Source organism: Narcine bancroftii, chromosome 5 (assembly GCF_036971445.1).
Source record: "Narcine bancroftii isolate sNarBan1 chromosome 5, sNarBan1.hap1, whole genome shotgun sequence".
Lineage (NCBI taxonomy): Eukaryota > Metazoa > Chordata > Chondrichthyes > Torpediniformes > Narcinidae > Narcine > Narcine bancroftii.
The window spans coordinates 98,171,142-98,193,728 of record NC_091473.1 but is presented as its reverse complement, the minus strand read 5'-3'; the positions used below and the strand labels follow the sequence as shown (position 1 = coordinate 98,193,728).

At 39.6% G+C, this 22,587-nt stretch overlaps 1 protein-coding gene and 1 long non-coding RNA gene across 3 annotated transcripts in view; both read left to right on the top strand.

Moving 5' to 3' along the window:
• Positions 1–22,587, top strand: part of scp2a (sterol carrier protein 2a) — a 111,950-nt gene that overhangs the window by 3,878 nt on the left and 85,485 nt on the right. Inside the window, exons 1-9 of one of the 2 annotated variants that reach the window (XM_069938482.1) lie at positions 1,504–1,673; positions 3,523–3,571; positions 4,396–4,467; positions 5,946–6,077; positions 9,737–9,801; positions 11,518–11,644; positions 17,892–17,955; positions 20,237–20,323; positions 22,054–22,204. In XM_069938482.1, the coding sequence (XP_069794583.1) occupies positions 1,653–1,673; positions 3,523–3,571; positions 4,396–4,467; positions 5,946–6,077; positions 9,737–9,801; positions 11,518–11,644; positions 17,892–17,955; positions 20,237–20,323; positions 22,054–22,204 (768 nt within the window). In that variant the 5' untranslated portion in view covers positions 1,504–1,652. Of the gene's footprint in view, positions 1–1,503; positions 1,674–3,522; positions 3,572–4,395; positions 4,468–5,945; positions 6,078–9,736; positions 9,802–11,517; positions 11,645–17,891; positions 17,956–20,236; positions 20,324–22,053; positions 22,205–22,587 lie in introns of those variants that run through there. The other variant, XM_069938481.1, reaches the window with a different exon arrangement.
• Positions 12,581–12,828, top strand: LOC138762756 (uncharacterized). Its single transcript, XR_011357121.1, has 2 exons — positions 12,581–12,622; positions 12,715–12,828. It is a non-coding gene; the product is annotated as an uncharacterized lncRNA (long non-coding RNA).

Sequence of the window (22,587 nt, the reverse complement as noted above, 5' to 3'; positions counted from 1 at the left end):
TGGGGAACCAGAACTATCATCTTTACAAAATGGCAACCAGCCATATTATCAGAATTCCACAACAACCACCCAGGAATGTTTCGGATGAAGGCATTGGCTCATATGCCTGTCTGGTGGCCCTTAATAGACATTGATATTGAAGAGATGATAAGGAAATTTAGCATTTGTCAAGATATCCAACCCAAAGCTCCAGCCGAGGCTAACCCATGGAAATGGCCACCATGACTATGGAATAGGATTTATATTGATTTTATATTGATCATTCATGCAGGTCCTTTTATGGAGACAATTTCCTTATTGTTGTAGGTGCACACTCAAAATCGCCAGTAGTATCACACACGAGAAAAACAACAACGGACCAGACAATTGAAAGACTATGAAGTATATTTGCATTGTATGGATTGTCGATTGAACTAGTTTCTGATAATGGTCCGCAGTTTGTATTGGAGGCCTTTAAGATATTCCTACGCAATAACCTTATACGACACGTCTTGTCAGTAACCTACCACCCAAGCCCAAATGGGGAAGCAGAATGTTTTGTACAAACCTTCAAAAGGGCAATGAAGACTAAGAAATTCTTAAATGCATCATGGAGCCTCAAAATTGCAGATTTTCTGTTGAGCTATAGAAACACCAGCTGAATTGATGTTTGGGCATAACCTAAGAACAAGACTTTCTACAGTACATCTAAACATCGGCCTTCAAATGGAACAATCAGCGTCTCCCAGATCTCTAGAAGTCTGAGAACTAGTACTGGTACAAGATTAATGGGCTAATAGGGGGCCATGGGTGAGAGGAGTTATCCATTTAAAAACAAATGTGTCATTGTTCTTATTTCATACTGGTGGGAACTAAAATATGGAAATGGCGCATTGACCAATTGAGGCCGGTGGATGATCCTATGGCCACGCCTACCACTCATGACACCGATGAGATTCTAGAACCTACCATCGACGTTCTAGAAATGTCTTCAGATAGAGAGTCTACTTCAATGTTGACTGCTCAACTGAGCAGCCCTGTGGCTCCACAGAACAGTTCTACACTACATCCTACCCAACAGCACAGTCCTATGGAAAGTCCCAATGGGGTTCACCAAAGACCAAGTTTACAGTCTGTACCACCAATGGAGGTGTCACCACAGAAGGCAAAAACTCAGAAAAGTTGGAAAGTACCCCAATGGCTTCTACCACTTTAAGACAATCCCAGAGAGAGATGGCCTCCAGGATGACTGAAAGACTATGTCCAGTCTATCCCCTCATTCATGTGTTATTCTGTAATTGTAATCCTCATCATTTGTCTAGGGGTACCACGTAGTTTAGTATAAGTGTTGCCCATATATTATTTTCACAGACCATTTGTTTTGGAGAGAGAGGAGGAGTGTTATGTATATACACCTACTTATTATGTATTTACACTCATTGTGATGTTGTCACTCATATATATTGTGTACTGGGGGGTGGGGGGGAGGAAACCATCTTTAAGTTGTATTAAACCATGAGAGAAGCTTCATGTCTCTGTGTATCACAAATACATAACATGCAAATGGAAAAGGTCTAGGAGGTGTGTCACCCTCAGACCTTCCCTGCTGAAACCAAGTGTGTAGAAGAGCTTATCAGACCGAGAGGCAGTCAGTACCTGCTGGTAGGACCATCATGAAGACCTCTCCTGGCAAGGTAGTTTTGTATGCAAGTGTCCTAAACTCTATTCCATGGAACACAATCTGCTACTTGGCAAGAGATTGAGAAGGCCATCCACCGTTATGTAAAACAAGGCTCTTGAGCAGACCAAATTCTTGCTGGCAATGTTAAAACATGGTGGAGAAATACTTCTGACACAATTTTGTATCTTATTTCTCTTGTGTGGGAAAAGAAAAGTGGGCCTGTAAATCTTGGAGAGTCACGGACATGCTCATTTTCAAACTGATACCCAACTGTAGTAATTGCAGACAAGTCTCCCTGTTGTCTTCCTCAGGGAAGTATCTGCAAGAATCTTAACCACTTCCTCCATTAGCTGATGCCTTCCCCTACAACACCAAGTCACAATATAGATTCCATGCATGAGGTTGCGAAAGAACGGTTGTCATGGAATGACAAGTGCTAGAAAAAAAATAGAGAACAGTGAGAGCCATTGTACATGGGCTTTTTGGATTTTTTGTTTATTTTTACTCCTCAGGCTTGTTTTCCTCAATTATGGAACTAAGTGAGTGTGGTGGGGAATTATTGGAATATGAGCGGGGGTTGCGTGGTGTTCACTCATGTCAAAGCCTGGAGGTAATCCCTGAGAACCAGTCATCAATATCAATTAACACAGCAGTCAGAAAGGGCCAATGGTCAGTTCAATGGTTTAAGGTTTTAGACAACGTGAGCTTGGAGGTGACACAAGTGGAAATAGAGAAATTAATGAAGAACACACCCTCACTGAAGGAACCAGGAGAACATTGTCTCCTAGGTTTAACCCCTGAATACAGGCTGTGGAAGCACTCCTAACTTTTTTTTAAACAGATGAAGATGGTGTCAATTGTAACCATTTTACTTCATGTTCCTTTGACCCTTCCCTACTGTCATCAGGTTTTCTAGGGCTCTTTGGTGAATTAATCAATTAAAAGCTGCCCTGATAGTCGGGAAGAAAATACAGTTCGGACTACTAGGGGAAAGTTTTCCTAGGATTGTGATCAAGACTAAATGACTCCACTCAATGAAGGACAGTAGCATAATTATCGAACCATGGACCATGTTACTGGGTCTTCGCTTTGGTGGGATTTAGTATTCTTTCATCTCTTACAAGCATTGTTCTCTCAGAGAGTAAAATGTTGTAAGTGAGCATTATGAGCAACCCAGCACATCCAAATCCTCTATTGGAAATATAGGTCTGGAGTTAAGGTTATTTGTTCAGTTTTCCAAATCTGAAGAGATGCTTGGGTGTTACTTATTGTGCTATGAGTTTCATACATTTGTCTTTAATGAGAAATTTCTTCCAATACTTGTCAAGTAGGAAGCAGTTAAGATTTAGTGGCAATCAATAAATAGTCACCTCATTACAGGAAGGATATAAATACTTTGGAGAGGGCACAGAGATTTACAAGAAAGTTGCCTGAATTGGAGAATGTATTATATGAAGCAAGGTTGACAGAGCTAGAGTTTCTCTCTTTGGAGCAATGAAGGATGATATCAGATTATGAGGGGCTTAGGTAGGCTGGACAAGCAGCACCTATTTCATGGGGCGACTATAGCAAATACCAGAGGATGTTGGTTTAAGGTGTGGAGGAAAGTTCAGGGGTGATATCAAAGGTAGGTTCTTTAACTCAGAGAGTGGTGGGTACCTGGAATGCATTGGCTGGTACAATAGGAACATTCAAAAGACTCTTAGATAGGCAGATGGATGTAAGAAAAATAGTTTGAGTGTGAGGGGAGGAAAAATTAGATTGTTGTGGAGTAGGCTTCCATAGAACCGCACACCTTTGTGGGCTGAAGGGCCTGTACTGTGCTGTAATGTTCTATGTTCTATAATATTTCCCCACTCTAGTTTGAAAAGCCTGGGGACCTGGATTATCCTGACATGGTGAAAGAAGCAGGTATGTGAATAATTTAGATTGTTTTTATTTTGTTGCTTATTTGTAATGACAAGTTGGACAATTGAAAGAAAATAGAATGATGTACAAGATGCTATGAAACCATAAAATGTTACTTATTTCTAGATGTTAAAATTAAAGTCTGAGAATAAAATTTGACCAAGAAGTCAATCATTTGGATTTTATCCCAAACAAACAACAGAGATTTTGAGCTTATTTGATATCCTGTGTTTCTGAGATGGAATGTATGATAGCAGTTGACCTGTAAAATGCTCTAGATGTTAGATTCATGAATTGCTAGAAGAACTCAACAGGTCAAGTTACGTCTGTGAGGGTAAAAGGGATGTGTTGACATTTCAAGTCAAGACTCTTCTTCAGGAGTTTATATTGAAGATGGGAGAGATGGGGGGGGGGGAGAGTGAATGATGGAGTCAGATGGGAGAGAGGGATGGAAAAGGAGCTTGGGAGTGGGAAAGGAATAGAGGGGTGTGGGTTACCTGAAAATGGAAAATTGATTTCAAGCTGTCCGAGTAGAATATGAGGTGGTGTTTTTCTAGATTACGCTTGGCCTCACTGAGGACAAGGCTGATGAGAGACAGGTCAGTATGGGAACGGAAAGGGGAGTTGAAGTGCAACTAGAAGCTCAAGATACCTGTTGCAGTCAGAGCAAAGGTGATTTTGCAATACAACGTAGAATAGATGACTGTTTATTTACATAATGACTTATTTCCTAACTAACACTTGCTACATATATTAGTGACAGTAACTTGAATTTTATAAATTGTGCAGATCAGAAAATGTAATTCTTTATTTTCTTCCCCCTATAGCGGACAAGGCACTGGCTGATGCAGGCATTGCATATTCTGCTGTGGAACAAGCTTATGTGGGTTATGTGTATGGTAAGGGAAGAGTTCTGGAGGATTAACTACTGTAAGAGCCATGTAGCTGATTAATATGGTCGTTCTTATCAGGCAGAAGATCAGATTCCATGTGAATCTTGTGTTGAAAACTATCACAATTGTGATGTTCTTTAAAACTGCTCACACACTGTCATCCTTCCTTTGTCAGTGGATACAGCATCAGTGTCTCTATTTATATGATCAAATTGGTTGACATTTCTTTATTCAGCTCAGATTAAACTTCAAAAATACTTCATTGTGGCATCACAAAAATGCTGGAGGAACTCAGCAGGTCACGGCGTGTCCATAAGAGGTGAAGACAGAGAACCATCATTTCGTGCCTGAGCCCTCCGGACTTTAGTGTTTCACTTGATTGTGATATGACCTGATGTTGTGAAATGTTACAAGTGAAATCAAATTTAAGCCCATAAAATATTCATGATCATTTGGGTTGGATCACATTAGACCTGGACTATCGTGGTGGTTTATTAGGGCTGGGATTGCTCTTTCCTTTTGTAACCATGCAGCTCCCAGAAATCTGGATGCTTCTGTTCCATAAGGCAGAGTGCACTGAGTGGCAGATAGTCTTGGGATATGCAAACTGAGGCCTGTGCATGGTCTCATGCACTGCCAGACTCAGACCACCCATGAATTGGAGGATCAACACCTTGTATTCTGTCTAGGCTTTCTGCAACTGGATGGCATTAACATTGACTTCTCCAATTTCTGTTTAAATCTTCTCCCCACCCCCAGCCCCTTTCTTTGTCCCCTTGATTCCTTTCCTTTCTAGTGTTCCCTTTCCCTCTCTTCCTCTGTCTCCTTTCACAGAACCAAAATAAATTCCCACCTTTCCTCTTATCATATCCAATTAACACCCTTTGTCTGTTGGTCTGGTCTCCTCCCCCACCCATTCTTCCCCCTTTCTCTCCCCAGTCTTTGTTCAGACATCAACCTGCTTTTTGCTTATACCTTGAAGAGGGGCTCATGCTGGTAACATCGGTAATATATCTTTACCTTCTGTGGACGCTGCAAGACTAGCTGAGTTCCTCCAGCATTTCTGTGTTTTTATTACAATAGAGTGTCTCCAGACCTCCGTGTTTCTCTGCAAACTGAGGCCCTGCCCTGGATCGGCTATCAAAAGATCTATAGAGAGAATTCCAAATGAGCAAAATATATTACTAAATTAGAAATGTAAATTCACTTAAAAGCACAATTAACTGAAGTGAATTGATTAAAATAAAGTTCAGCAAAAAATGGAATTGATTGTTTTGTCAAGGTTAGTGGAGCCTTCCTGGTGCAATTGCTATGCCTCAAGTAAAGCTGAGGGGCTGGATGAACCACAGGATAGGCTGTGATCTTATTTAATGATAAAGGACACTGCTTGTGTGTTGTTTATTTTAGCTTTTATTGACAGACTTTTGTAGGCATAATTGGGTTCAGGTCTGGGAGTAACAGCTTATGGTGTCCTCTTTATGAAGGTGACTCAACTTGTGGCCAGCGTGCAATCTACCACAGTTTGGGAGTGACTGGAATTCCCATCATTAATGTTAACAACAACTGCTCGACTGGATCGACAGCCCTGTTCATGGCCAGACAGCTGATACAAGGAGGTAAGCTAACAAGCTTCTGTGTTAAATAGGGTTAGCAAAACTCTTTGGTTAGTTTATTGTAAATACAAAGATATTAAACAAAGGAATATGCAAAATATCTAATGTTACTTCAGTATCCCCCCAAATATAATCACTAATTTTATAATTTATTAAATTTGTATCATGAAAACTGGATTACCTTGATACTGATTGAATAGTTACTATTATTGGATACGAATGAACTACATGAGAGTGAGTAAAACATTGGGGCTGTGAATATTGGCTTGGGGGAGATCGCTGACATTCGTTTTCTTATCCTTTTGGTGCATTTGGAGGATTTTGCCTTAAAGTACCTGGTATAGGTAGTCTGTGCCTCAGAAACATAACAGGTGACTCCTGGAAGATGTCTGAGGTCTTGGTCTGTAAATAGTATTTTCCTTGAACAATTTGACATTTTGTTGGCATTGTTAAAGCAGTACTGTATCTTATTGCAAAGAGGTGGCTCTTACGATGTGGGAAATAGTCCAAGTTATGCCTTCATTGTCAGAGTTCCAGCAGATGCAGGGTGGTAGAGGAACATACTTACAGATATTGAGTGTAAGACATCTTTTATACTTCATCAACCAAGTCTGAATTAAATTGTTGTCACAGTGAAAAATACAGTAAAAAGCTTTGCTTTGCATGCTGTCCAGGCAAGTTAACTCATCCAGCAGGTACTGCAATAATTACAATAAACAAACAAATCCGTGTCAGGAGTAGTGTAACAATAGTTAACTAGTATAGAGAAAAATATAAAAACAAAGTGGAAGATGTAGAGAGTAGCACCGTTTAAAACAAAGCTTTGCAAGGGCAGTGAGAGACCCATTTAGGAAAGAAAATGTCCTTGAATCTGGATGATGTCTTGGAAGCATGTGCATCTTCCTCTCAGAGAAGGAACTGTGACCAAGGACAGCTATTTTCAACCTTTTTTTTGGCTATGGCCCCCTTGGGACTCAAAGTTTATGGGCCCCCTTTCCTGCAAAACAGTCAAGTTTAGTTGGTTTCTTCCAATCTTTTCTGCCAACTACAAAAAAAATCAAAATTATTTTGTGATTTCATTCCGTGGCCTCCCTTTAAAGATTCTGTGGCCTCTGGGGTGGGGTGGGAGGCAGTGAGTATGGCTCCCATTGAGAGTACCTTGTTCATGAGTCAGCAGGAGGTCGATAAAGTCATTGATGGAGGGGAGATTGGTATGCCTGACAATCTGAGCTACATTGACAACTCTACAGATTCTTGAAATCTTGAGCAGAGGAGTTCCCATTACAAGCTGTGAAACTTACACATAGGGGACCTTCTATCAATTAATGTTAGAAAGGGATTTCGGGGACATGACAAAGTTCCTGTTTCTTGAAGTCGGTGACCAGCTCCTTTGCTTTGCTGACACTGAGGGAGAGGTTATTATCTGACACCATGGCACGGACTATCTCTTTCCTTTATCCTCTCTTGCTACTTTTTTGATACCCTGCTGTCATTTGAAATCTTGGAGATTGAGCAGAAGCAGTGTTTGGCCACGCAGTCATGAGTGTAAAAGGTTGAGCACACAGCCTCCTGGGGCACAAGCGTTCACGATTATGATGGAAGAGGAGTTGTCACTAATCCTTGCTGCTTGCAGAAGTCAAGGATGCAGTGTGGGGCGGAGGGGTGTTACTGGTCCACGAGTCCATACAGCCCAAATACACCCAATTAATTCCAACCCCACCCCCCCCCATGAACATTTTGAACGATGTGCGGAAACCAGAGCACTCCGATGAAACCACACAGGCACTGGGTATTCTTGACTCTGCAATGCTGTCACTAGAGATAAACAGTTGCTCACTCGTCCTATAGTTTGGTTCCATTTCCTGGGTGTGAGATGAGATACAGGGTGGCACTGAAAACCTGGAGGCTACATATCTGGAGTGGACAGAAGGTGCCAGCTCACGAATTAACTATGCTCTCTCCATAACACTTGGCCACCCCAGAATCTACCAAATTGGGACTGCCGAAGGAGAAGATGAGTGAACATCATTTACTTTATCGGCTACATGAGATATCTCCACCTCGGTGAGAATTATGGAGAATAGGCCAAGACAATCTTCAGTGGGGGCTAGTTCTCATATCATGAAATTGACAATGTCTTCTGCTGGAGCTTCCCTCATTAGTCTGATTGCCCCAGTATGAGCAGCAGACACGTCATCTGGATTTGTTTGTTCACACAGAGGAGGTTTGACCACATGCATCTGATAGTAAATCGTTTTACCCATTACTGTTAACCTAGTATCATCACCTTTAATCTGCCTCAAAGTTATTAACGACAAACTCCAAGAAACAAATGATCAGGTTACCTAAAACCTTATTGTGCTTACGAAGTTCTTCAAATGTAGGTCAAATATAAGCAAAGATCAGTCCTTTCAAAAACTGATTCTCTTGAAATTCTCTCCAATGGCTCATCTGAGCCAATAGGTTCATCATCTCCTGAGTCTCTTGTTCACACTTCCATTAATTTTTACATTTAACAATTCCAATGCACTCCATTCCTTCAAAAAGAATACCAGGGTGTAGGCTAATGGGATATAAAATGGGCATCACAGACTTGTAGGGCCGAATTGGCCTGTTACAGTTCTGTATGTCTAATAAAAAAACAAAAAAAGTCACCTTTTATTGCAACTGTCACTGTCGCCTCGAGAATTCCAAAAGGCAGTACCTTAGTGCTAGAGTGAATATCAGTTTTCAAATCCCTCCATTTTCTTGTTGTTCTACTTTTGTAATCTCCTTCAACCTTCTGTCTCTCAGATATCTAAACTATTCAACTACAGCTGTTATTATCCCAGATTTTAGTGTCATGGAGGGATACAACACTGAAACAGATTCTCAAGTGTACATCTTTACCCAAATGTGGCCCTGACGCATTTTATTCTCTGCATGTTGCCATCAACACCCCACACACCAAATTCTACCACTCACCTACACTCAAGGTCAAACTGCAGTGGCCAGTTAACCTATCAACTGCAACACCCAAAGGAAACCCATACTGTTTCAAGGAGAATATGTAAATGATACACAGACAGCACTGGAGATCAGGATTGAAATTGGGTCACTGGAACCACTATGCTGCTCTTTTAAATCACTCAACCTTAAGTAACTAATTAAAAAAGCTGCAGTCCAGAGAATTCCTCCCTGAAGCTTCTGCAAAGTAGAATCCTTAAAGCTAAGCTCTGAGTAAGTTTTGAGGCAGTTGCTGTGATAGTTGGTCACCTGACTCCATTTCCATTTTGGCTGATGTTCCTCTGAAGTACCTTGGAACATCTTTTTGTGGTAAATCACTGTTTAACTGCTTTGCTATGGTGTCTGAATTAGACTTCCCCAATCTGAAGTGTTATGAAGTTCCTTTATTGTCCTCTTCCTCCAGTGACTTGTCATAAGCTGGTTAAACCTTTATGATGGCAAAGGTGGTACTCTCAGGTAAATGAGTGGTAAAGTATTCGAGTATGAATATCAATGGTTTGAACATGATGCACAAAATATTTTAGGATAGAATATGAATTGGTAAATGTAATTGAAATCAATGTGAGAGATACAGTTTTGGTTAACATTAGTAACTCAGTAAGGTATTTCTATTCCCACTAATACTATGTGCATATATTTATATTGCCTTTTTTAAGGACTGGCTAACTGTGCCCTTGCTCTGGGATTTGAAAAGATGGAAAAAGGATCTCTTACTTCAAAGGTAGAGAAATTCTTTGGTGTTTGAAACAAAATTTGAAGTACAGGTATCTTTAAATTGTACTTCTGTAAGTTGAGACTTAAAGCTTTTGGAATCTGCATCAATAAATGACAGAGCAATCTTTTCTTTTTGTAAAGAAGTTTTTAAAAAAACTGCCGACACTCTATATCTAAAATTAAAAATAGAAAGGTATTTTCAGTTTTAGTTTTCTTAATATTTTCTTTCCACTTTTCCTCCCAATCATTTTCCTTCCTGTATGAAAATGTGTTATGGAGACTTTCATTTAGAAAACATTATACCTGTTATAGACATGGCTGTCTATTGTATAGTGACACATTCATAAGAAAAACATGTAATGATCAACTTTATCATTTTCAATTTTATTCCTGAGTATTGTCCTATCATCCAGTAGTATTCCGTATATCAAAATTCTTCTTAATAGAATGAGCACATTGAATACAGTGACTTCAGTTTTTTTTTTGGAGGAGCCTGCAGAACATTGCTAGAGATTGTACATTTTCTTCAATGTTTCATGCAACAGATATCAAGGTTGGAGAAAGTGAAGGGTTAGTAGCAGCATTTTGTTGCATGTATGCATTAAATTTTAGGGTTCAGTTTACCAATGAAAGCATCTTAATGCTATGAATACTTGAACAGCATTTGGGAGGGAAGTTCTTTCATAGTCTGCTGTGTCCTCCTCAGAGTTCATTACCCCTTAACATGATATCCCTGCCAAAATCTGATATGCCACCAACCCCATGTATCTGAATAAGACTGTTCCCTTTGCAAATCCCTATTGTGTGCAATGAGTTGCACACTAGCAAAAATGAAACTCTTTAATTTATCTCAACACTTTGCTTTCTATCCATTAATCATTTATTTATTCAAGCTGCCATGTGCCTCAATCTTTCCAAATCATCTCTTCTGCTGTACTCCATTAAACTTTGTAAGTAAATTTGTACCATTCTCACTCTATTCTCTTTTCTATTAATTTTTTTCAAAGATAATTTGACATGAGTTCCTTGACTGCTTCAATTAACCCAAATGTCTAAAGTGGCAGGAAAATTACTTTTTAAAGTTAAAATCTTTTGGTGGTTTCCTGTCACTACAGAAAGCTTAAGACCATGGTCAACTGATTTTATTCCATCACCCGTATTTAAACAGGAGTGTAAAATTCATCATCATATGCTCTATTGTTGCAATTTTGAAATAACGTTTTATTTTTTATGGCATTTCTTCTAATATCCCCTATATTCTGGAGTGTATTTCCTTAATGGACTCGTATGAAAAACTTTCAAAGCAGATAATTTAACATTTCAAGTTCACTGATCCTTTAAGACCATTTTTAATATTTATGTCTGTTGGTTATTCCATACTTTCCTATGCCTCACTTGTAATTCTTTCTTGGCACGATTGGTTAAGTATAGGGGTAAAATATTTTTAAGAGTATTGTATTTCTTTCCAACTGAAAGGTTACACCTTCACTTATTAGTGGTCCAACTATATACATTTTTGCCTTTATAAACTTTTATTTGTTTTTTGATATGTAAAGCTTTTAAGTTTTCACAAAATTAATTTTGATTCTGGTTGGAACACTTTAAATCTACACTAAAAGTATTTAACTCATTTTTCTGTCCAATTTGGGCAAACATCTTTCCCTTGATGAATTATACTGCATTCTTTTGGGAGTCTGACTATATTACTATTTTTTTGTTTCAGTTCCTAGACAGGACCAATCCCTTAGACAAACACTGTGAAGTGTTGAATAACAAGTATGGGATTTCTGCAGCTCCAATAACTCCACAATTATTTGGAAGTGCTGGCAAGGAGCACATGGAGAAATATGGTAACTAAACCTGCATATCACATCAGATTCTGTTCAAAGGTCAGCAATTAAAAACCTATTTAAAAAAAATCATGAAAGATTTAAAAAGTCCAGTTACCTGAAAGAAGGTGATTTCAGTTTAGTTCAACATTTATTTTTACCTAATAATAATACTGAGAAACTAGACTGAGGATGTGCATGCTTTTTCTGTATGTATTTCTAATAAAGATGCTCCTATGCTCCTCTACTTTACGATGGGGTTCCATTCCGATAAACCCATCATATGTGGAAAAAAATGGTAAGTTGAAAAAGAATACAGTGGTGCTGCTGTCAATTGATAACAAGTGTTGAGTTGTATTGTGAACTTACCATTAATGTACACAGCTAAAAGCACACTGAGCCTGAGAATGTTTGAAGCATTAAACTAAAGTTACCAATGGTAAGGATGTTGAGTAGATGCTGTGGCTTGCTGCCAATGCCCAGCATCACGAGAGAGTATCGTATTGCATATCGCATGTGAAGGAACAGATCGAAGTTCAAAGTACGGATTCTATCGAATGCTTATTGCTTTCGTACCATTGTAACTTTGAAAAATCATTGGTAGAACTATTGAAGGTAGAGGAGCATCTGTAGTGGCCAATCTTTGTTTTCAAACAGTAGATTTCGATGGAAATCGGGCAAAATCACTAAGTGCCAATTGGGCAATTATCAAGCAATCTACCAAAGGGTTATAATCCACACCTGAGATTGTTCAGTAAATTGAAAACACTTTTGTATACATTACCTATTGGAATTGCAATGTCCATATTTTCACACTTACCTGTAATTATTTGTTTAATACCAATAGAGAGTGTTGCATTAGGATTTCCAAATTGTTGGAATCCAGGATAAGTCACTGTATTTCTCACTAACTCTCCTAGAGTCTCTTGACAGCTTTATCCTTTCATTTACCTTTTAGCATTCATTTCCATAAACATTTGGCTCATGTTACCTCTGCTGGTAAGCCTTAATCTGCTCTGCAGTTATTTTCTTCTCATCCCTTTTTAACAGGTCTTGCAAATGCCCACTTATCCAAACCTTTCTCTTTGCAGCATCTTGGTTTCAGCATTTGCCTATGGCCCCTTTTCACTTGAAAACAAAATAGAAAAATGCTGGAAACATTCAGCAGGTCAGCCACCATCCATGGAAAGAGAAACAGTCCACAGTGAGTTTTGATCAAGAGTATAGAGCAGTGGTTTTCAAACTTTTTCTTTCCACTTACACTCCACCTTAAGTAATCCCTATGCCATAGGTGGTTTGTGATTCGTAGGGATATTGTAGCGGCCCTATGGCGGCACTACAACTCCCAGAAGGCATCGAACTGGCTATGTGATGTCAGTGTGTGATGACATCAGTGCATGTCAAGCGTGTGATTCTGGCTTTTAAAAGGTTGCGTGGGTGATGAAGAGTAAATCCGTTCAATTCACTCTTTAAAAAAAAGCCTTATGTGGTTACTTTGTCATGTCCACTATGATTCCAATGGCCACAATTGGTGACCCTGACAAATCCAGAAACTTATTTTTGGACAAACATGGACTCTGCAGCCGTTGCTGTGAACCTACCACCTTTCTGGACGGCTGAGCCTGAACTGTGGTTCCAACAGGCTGAAGCACAGTTTCACCTTCACAAAGTCGAATTGGACACCACTTGTTACTGCCATCTAGTCAGTGGCCTGGACCAGGGTGTCGCTAAGAGGGTCGGCAACTTCCTAAGGGATCACCACGTACCGGCAAGTATGACGCTTTAAAAGCACTTTTATTTCATGAATGTGGCATGTGGGAGGTCAAACTGCTACATCTCGATGGGTTGGGATACCGCTCCCCATCAGAACTAATGGATGAAATGCTGTTCCTGGCAGCTGGCGAAAGGTCCAATATGTTATTCAAGGAGCTCTTCTTCGAGCTAATGCCAGATGATATTAGACTGTTGTTATTCATTTGAAGACCCAAGGGCTGTAGTGGCGGAGGCAGACATTCTATGACTAGCTAAAAAGCACAGCAAGGAACAACAAGTCTGCGCAACCAAAACCTCTGATATTGACCCCATGTCACACTCAAGCGCTCTTAGCGCATCACTCCCTATGAACTGCAACGGCCCAAGACAAGCAAGCAGCTCGTGGACACCTTGTCTTAGTGTTATTACCACAGGTGTTGGGGAGTAAATGCCCACAAGTGCCTTCCATCCTGCCTGAATGCAGGAAAGACCCAGGCCAACCACCAGTAAGGGCTCAGTGGTTGGCAAGAAACCTGCAAGCCTACTGTATGCGTGGGACCAGTTGTCCCAGAGAAAATTTCTGGTGTGCACGGGTTCAGAAGTTAGTGTATTTCCACCCACAGATTTTTGACACGCCATCCTAACCTGCACCTACAACTATGAGCAGTTAACAGTTCCAACATTCCAACCTTAGGCACCAGGAAGATGAATGTCAAGTTCGAGAATTATTTCTACACTTGGCCCTTTATTATAACAGCAATATCCCGACCTTTGTTTGGTGCAGATTTTCTTTGGGCTCATTCATTCCTTGTTGACTTAAAAGGGCATTGGCTAATAGATAGAATGTGGTGGCACACTCGCTCAGGGCGAACCGGCCCCACTTGTAACGTCATGTGATAGGGCGGCCCTGGGAAGATGGTGCCGTTGGGGGTTTCTTACTCAGTCAAACCTTGCGCACGGTGCACGCCCCAGGCAGCGTGGTGACGTCGTCACGCAAGTGGTGACCAAACCAACGCTGATCTTAAAGGGGCACGCGCGAGATTCAAATAAAACAGTCGTTAACGACTCTTAGCGTGGTGGCTGGGCTTCTTACACTGCTCTCACCGCCACAGGAACTACTTTTCAGACGATTTCTCTGGCAGATGCCTCTACCCCTGCTCTGTGCCTTCAAATGTTAGTAAACCAGTAGATGAATTCTCCAAGCTGTTGGAAGATTTCCCTGATTTTACTACTCTACAATTTTCTGCCTCCACTGCAAAGCACGTGTTACTCACCGAATTTGTACTAAGGGCCCTCCTATCCATGCTAAAGCATGCTGTTTGCCATCAGAGAAGCTGCATTTAGCTAAGGAAGAGTTTGTCAAGATGGAGGAACTAGGTCGACAGTCCCAGAACATCTCCATTACATATAGTCCCGAAACACAATGGAAGTTGGTGACCACGTGGAGTTTGCAGGTGGCTTAACGATGCCACCATCCCGAATTGTTATCTGATAACTCGTATTCAGGATTTCTCGGCTAATTTGCATGGACCAAAGATCTTCTTCAAAATAGACTTGGTACATGACTATCACCAAATACCAGTAGAGCCAGAAGACATTCCAAAAACTGCAATAATTACCCCGTTTGGGTTGTTCGAATTTTTACGAATACCATTCAATCATTTCAACAGGTGATGGATGCTTTAGGATTTGGTATGGCCAATGTCTTCATTTATCTTGATGACATTTTAGTGGCCAGTCAGACTAAGGAAGAACATTTGGAACATCTTTGTACACTTTTTATTCGTCTTCAGAAGTTTGGACTGACCATCAATCTGGATAAATGTGCTTTTGGACAAGAAATGTTTGATTTCTTGGGGCGTAGGGTTACTTAGGAAGGCGTGACTCCACTGCCATCCAAAGTTGAGGCCATTACCAAATACTCAAGACTGCAGAAATTCTTGGGAATGGTAAATTTTTACTGTCAGTATCTTCATATCTTTAAGTCTCTATTCGATTTACTGTCTGGAAATGCCAGAACCATCCACTGGACTGAAGAGGGAAACAATGCCTTCTTGAAGATGAAAGATTTTCTGACTCATGCCACTATACTCAGCCACCCAGTTTTAAATGCAGCCACTGCCCTTTCTACAGACGATTCCAGTATGGCCTTAGGAGGTGCACTTCATCAATACGTCAGTGGGCAAAGGAAATAGTTAACATTCTTCAGCCGCCATCTTCATGAAGCAGTGAAGAAATACAGTGCTTTTGGTAAGGAGTTTTTGGCCATTTACTTGTCTATTCGACACTTCTGTTATTTTTTGGAGGGGAGAGATTTTACTATGTACACTGACCACAAGCCGTTAACATTAGCATTTTCCAAGGTTGCAGAGCCCTGGTCAGCTTGACAACAATACCAATTATTCATTTCACAATTCTCCACAAAAAACTAAAAACTACACATTTCCAGAAAAGACAATGTAGTAGCTGATGCACTTCCCTCCTCTGCTCCACTCGAAGTTTTGTTGTAGACTAAGGTATTGACTACACAGCTTTGGCTGCGGCCCAAGAACATGACCATGAGACTAATGCTTATCGGACTGCAATCACGAGCCTGGAATTGAAAGCTGTCTAGTTTGGAGTTAATGGCAAACTACTCCTCTGTGATATATCAACGGGACATTCACTCATGGAAACGTTGAGTATTCGACTGTGCATGGTCTTTCACATCCATCGATTAGATGGACAGGTTCATGTGGCACGGTCTTAAAAAAGATGTTACTCAAATGTCGAGGTCCTGTATTGCCTGCCAGAAAGCAAAAGTTCAGCAACATACTAAGGCTTCACTGCAGTCCTTCCCGGCAGTTACTCGGCATTTTACTCATGTCCACGTGACGTCGTTGGACTGCCTCCTGTTTCAAGAGGATGTCATTATCTTTTTACAGTAATAAACAGGTTTATGTGATGGCCTGAGGCCATGCCCATGGTGGATGCTACTGCAGACACTTGTGCTCGGGCATTCCTCAGTTCCTGGGTGTCTTATTTTGGTTTACCGGCGCATGTTACTTCGGATAGAGGACCACAATTTACATCCTCGCTGTGGACGGCCTTGTGTCACTTGCTTAGTACAAAAATTCATCATACTTATCATCCCCAGCCCAATGGAATGGTGGAAAGATTTCATTGGCATCTCAAGTCAGCCTTGATGATTTGGATAGAGGGCCCGAATTGGGCTGGTGTGGTGCCATGGGTATTACTAGGCATTAGGGGCATTAGAACAATTCCAAAGGATGACCTCCAAGCTTCATCTGTGGAGCTCGTGTACAGTGCACCATTGGTCGTTCCATGGAAGTTTGACCCCTACTGTTTCAATCCAGTGATGATCCTAAGGAACTGTTGAGTAGGCTAAGGGAGACGGTAGGAATATTGACCCACACACCACCATCTTTGCATGGAGAACACTCTTCTTTGTGTCCTGAAGACCTCAAAAACTGCAAATGTGTCTCCGTCCACAGGGGAACACTTGGTCAACTTTTGCAGACACCCTATAAAGGTCCTTGTACAATACTCAGACAAATTAGATTGCCCTGAATTTTGGACATTACGGGGAAGCCACAGTCTTTCACTAAACCAGCTCATGTGGACAAGTCTTCCCACTGCAGCAGCCAACAGTCCGTTGCAGAGGTCAACCACCTAAAAGACAGATAAACCTTTCTGCCGGTTCTGGATGGGGGTGGGGTGGGGGTCTTGTAGCAGTACAAGAGCAACACTACAACTCCCAGAAGGCAGCGAACTGGCCACGTAACATCAGTGCATGATGACATCAGCGCACGTTGAGTGCGTGATCTGGCTTTTAAAATGATTGCACGGGTGATGAAGAGTAAATCCATTTGATTCACTCTAAAAACACCTTGTTTGGGTTTTTCGTCATGTCCACTGAAATTTCAGTGGCCGCAATATTACCTAAGGTGGTATGTGAGTGGAAAGATAAAAGTTTGAAAACTACTGGTCTAAAACCTTAAAAGGTAAATTATTATCGTGATAATTGTTGCAGGTTCTAGGTCTTTGTGGACTCCGAGTTCACAATTCAGTAGTAGTCAAGTTGTTCATTACTATTCCATAATTCCACAATCTAGCTCATTTTAATACAGCTATTGTTTGTGGTTTTTATATTAAAGAAACATCTGTGTGAATTTACTGCCTTAAAGAGCACACCGAAAAGTTATGTATGTTTTTTGGACCTTGATACAAAATTGCTATTTAATTCATGGGGTCCTGAAAGTAGTGACCTTTCTTTATTCACCATGTTAACAACAGTAGAGGCTGGCAAAAGATCATGGTGAATTTAGTTCTGTTCTAGGTAGTTTTTATTCAGCTCACTGTAAACTTTCAAAGTTAACCTACTTTCATCTTGTAAAGAAACCTCAACTTTAGCAAAGGGAAGGCTTTTATTGCACAAACATGTGTGTTGTATTTGATCCTGCATAAAGATTCATTATGGTGTATTTCCAGTGCAATTTTATTATTATTGTTGCAGGAACAAAACCAGAACATTTTGCTAAGATAGCTTGGAAAAATCACAAGCATTCTATAAATAATCCGTGAGTAAAGTTTGCTTGTTTTTCATTGATCATTGATTTTAATATTTGCATTATCTATCTAGGTGAAAATTAAAGTTCATAATCCAGGGTATTAATAATAAAAAGAGCTGCAGAGGAAGAGATTATAATAAATACTTATTTTTAAAAAAAATGCTTATTATTGATTTTAAAACTTTAATGCTGCAGAATTGTTGAAAAGCTGAGGAAAATTAGGTTTTTACCAATTGGGATCCTTGGGAAGAATCTGAAATTTGAGGTGAATGTCTAAATGATAATCTCTATATTTATGTGATTAACTTGGTATTTTTATGAGATGAAAGGGGAATATTAATTCTGTGTTGGGTATGACTTGAGACTGTAGATTGTGGAGTAGAACTGGTGCAATTGGCCAGTGTGCTGTCCTTTTTGATACTGAAAGTGTCATAATGATGACATTCCTACAAGGGTATAAAATAAATCACTAAATCATTTATAATCTTCTAATCACTTCCATCATCCTGTCCACTTGTGATTTTGCAGAATTAGAGTTTTGTGCATATATTTTTTGTCTTTGTGAAGTTAAGTAATTAAAAGATTAATCTTTTTTAGCTTTTTGTTTTTATCTTGTATTTGCATGACCTCAAAATGGTTGGATTATTGACATTTGTGTGTGAAGCAGTTATGCAATTTTTGGATGATTGTTTGATATGAAGTAATGAACGCACGCGTGTAGTAATGACGCCAGTATTTTTTTTCTTTTTGAACAATATAGCTGGTATTCTGGAGTCAAGGTATATTAATCTTGTCGCATTATGTAAGCAGAGCAGATTTTGACTGTCTTGGTCCAAAATTACAAGTGTTAACCTCACTTGCCATAGTCACTCCTAACTCTCAAGGATTTATTTAGACCTAAATCCTTTGGTGGTAATTTTCAAACTTTTGTTTCCCTTACATAGAAGGGATAATGACAGCACAGGCAATTTCTGGGAAACAGCTGATCTAATCTTTGTGTTCAAGTCCAGGAGTTTAAATCCATAACTTTATTGCCAGAATTTGATTCTGTTGTTGTTTTTGGCTTCAGCAATTGTCTTTAGAAGATCACAAATCGCTTGATGGCAAAAAATTAACTTTATTCAATGGCTCTTTCAAATGATTTACCCTATATACCACAAACCATTATCTGTGTGTTTTTTAAAAAAATAAATAAATCTGATTCCAAAACCAAACTACAGAACATCTGTCACTCATCCCATCTCAATGACTCACAGCTGATCCCCACATGGAATAAATCTTTTTCTCCAATGCTTCCTTTTCAAGTTACTCCAGAAACACGGGAATCAGTTCTTCTGTTTGCTTGAGTCGTACATGTGAAGTTGAGGGGAATCATGAGCCATGGTCATTAGTAAGGATAGAGACACTTGAAACAAATAGCAATAAAAAATACTGAAGTGGGTAGCATTTTGATCTTGTTCTCCTATTTTATGGTTGATCTTATCTGTGGTCTGAAGTCTATTTACATTTCATAATCCTTGATTTCCAAATTATTTCATTAATTATCCATCTTGGCTTTGACTTAATGATCTGTATCTAAAGTTGTGATAGTGAATTCTAAAGATTCAGAGGAGTGAATCCTCATCTCACTCTTAAGTAGTTAATTTCTTAACTTTTATTCCAGGCTCCCCCATTAGGAAATACATCCTCAACCCATCTACTACCAGACCCCTTCAGAATTTGAAACACATCAATTGGATATCTTTCACTCATCTAAACTTCTGACAGCATGGATACATTCAGCAATTTTTTTTTCATCAATCAAGTGAACCTCCTCAGCATTGTTTCCAAGACATATGTATCTTTCCTCTTTTTAAAAAAAAATGATGAAAGGTGTTAGTTGACTGAACGACGATTGGAGCAAGTGTTCCTTATTCTTGCCTTCCTAATTATTGTACCTCCATAACAACAACCTACTTTTATCTCTTTGAAAACTAGTTTAAACTAGTCTTGCACCATTTAAATAATACACTGCTCTTTATTTTTTCTACCAATGTGGATAAGTTCACAATCTACCTCTTTTATTGGCTTATTCACTTTGAGCAAGTATGAAAGTAGATGTTTTTTTTTGCTTTTTCTATAACTGCAACAGCCTTGTTAATTGTAGGCCTGTCTAAAGCTGAACCCTTGTGTAGTAAACAGATTCATCTTACATTTTTGAAACTCACAAGGATTTCCCCAATATTTTAAGATAATATATAAACGTGAATGTTTGGTTTGAATTTGAATTAATTGTTGTTCTTTTGTTTAGATATTCCCAGTTCCAAAAGGAGTTTAGTCTTGATCAGGTGATGAAATCTCGTCAGGTCTTTGAATTCCTGACTCTGCTGCAGTGCTGGTAAGAATGGGATATTTGTTCTATTCGGTACCGCATGGCATTTAAAAATAGTTAAACAAGGAACATCACTAAAATTGCAGTTTGGCTATTTGCCTCCTGGCCTGCCTAGTGTAATGATTTGTACAATGGCCTTTGTGCCTCTCTTAGTAGCAGATTCATAGGAACATAGGAAGTAGGAACAGGAGTAGGCCAAAAATGGGCCATTGAGCCTTCTCCGCCATTCAATACGATCATGGCTGATCTAATTTATGACCTAACTCCACCTACCTGCCTTCTCCCCATATCCCCTAATTCCTCTATCATGTAAAAATTTATCTAACCGAATTTTAAATATGTTTAATGAGGCAGCCTCAACCACTTCCCTGGTTAGAGAATTCCAAACATTCACTTCTCTCTGGGGGAAAAACTATTTTTCCTCATCTCTGTCCTAAATCTACTCCCCCGAATCTTGAGACTGTGTCCTCTCGTTTTAGTTTCCCCGGCCAGCTCAAAAAACCTTCCTACATCTATCCTATCCATACCCTTCATAATCCTATATGTTTCTATAAGATCTCCTCTCATTCTTCTGAACTCGAGTGAATACAATCCTAGATGATTTAATCTTTCATCATAAGTCAACCCCTTCATCCCAGGGATCAACCTAGTAAACCTCCTCTGGACCGTCTCCAAAGCCAATGTGGAATCTTGATTCAGTGTACATTCATTATTGTCCATACACTCTTTTCATGAAGAAAGAAGAATCTTAAATTCACTTTAAAGTTTCACTGCCTGCATTAATTGAAGGCTGTGTAGGGCTCACAGAACTCTGATCTGATGTACTATTAATGGATTACAGTGATATACTGTGTGAATGTAGCCATTATGAGACATGCTTAGTGCTGCTTCCTGACTTCTGTGAATGAAACTTTATCCCTTAATGAATGGTAATGACAGTGGGAAAAATATATCAAAGTTACAATCATTGCCCAAAGATCCCCAGTTTTGGTCTGCTGGATTTGATCTGAATCTCTTCCAATTTACAGTTTTGTTACACCAAGGCATGTAGGTAGGATGTGTTCTGAGTGACAACCTGGTCTTGAACCTCCTACCAACACTGCTGCAGACAGCTGCTCTGTGACAAGTAGATTGGTGAGAGTGAGATTAACTAGATTTTGCCCTTAAATCAGTTGTATCACCATGTGTTGTCAGAGACATCTCACAGTCATGTGGTCAGTGGTTCAATAAGCTACACTTGGTAAATGACATTGACGTTTACAATCCAGGGTGCGTTGTCTGCCTTTGCTGTACTTGGTGGTCACTTCAAAAGAAGGATTTCACTTTATCAGCTGGTGGAGCACAGGAGATGATAATAAGCACTTGCATTGATCCAGATGGTGAGAAGTACATTGGACTCCAGAGTTTGTTGGGGATTCTCTTCAGAATTTGGATTCCTCCAGTAGTTCAATCAGTATATATCTGGCAAAGATAATGGAATGATGTAGTTTGATTATGCTTTCTCATGATTTAAAATCTTTGTATATAACCACAAATAAACACCTGTTACAGTACCAGAGGCCATAGCAGTGATACTGTAACACCAGAAAGGTTGGGCCAAAATTACAATCAAACAAAACTCTTTTATACCATTAAGTTTTTATTTTAGTCTTTGTTTGATGCACACATTGTAACTAATCAGAATAAAACAAATGATGGAACTTTTTTTGACTTGTGAAACCTTGTTTTTAAAATAGCCCAACATCCAATGGAGCAGGTGCAGCAATCCTGGCAAGTGAGAAGTTTGTACGGAAACATGGTCTGGAGTCCAAAGCTGTCGAAATCCTTGCCCAGGAAATGATTACTGATTTGACCAGCACCTTTCAGGAAAACAGTCTCATAAAGGCGGTAGGATTTTGATTTCAATGCTGGATTGTTATAAGCGGTGTACAATTTTTTAAAACTTCAAATAACATTTTATTTTTACTTTTGCTTTTCCAAACACTGACAAGCAAATTCTTCTATACTTTTGTTTCTGGCAGGAGTGCCATTTTCCTTCTTGCCACATTTGAGTGATGTCAGCAAGCTGCCAATCCAGTTGGAAATTCTGACTGCTCTCATCTGGAAATTATTCAAATAGAGCTATTAAGTTTATGATGAATGAGTCTGAATGACGTGGGATTGTAGAACTGGTAGTTGATGAAGTTTGCATAGCAAACTGGTAATGACTGGTGGGGGAGCTTACAGTGGATGTGGCAACTATGGTAGGGTCAAGCTTCTGGTAGCAGTGT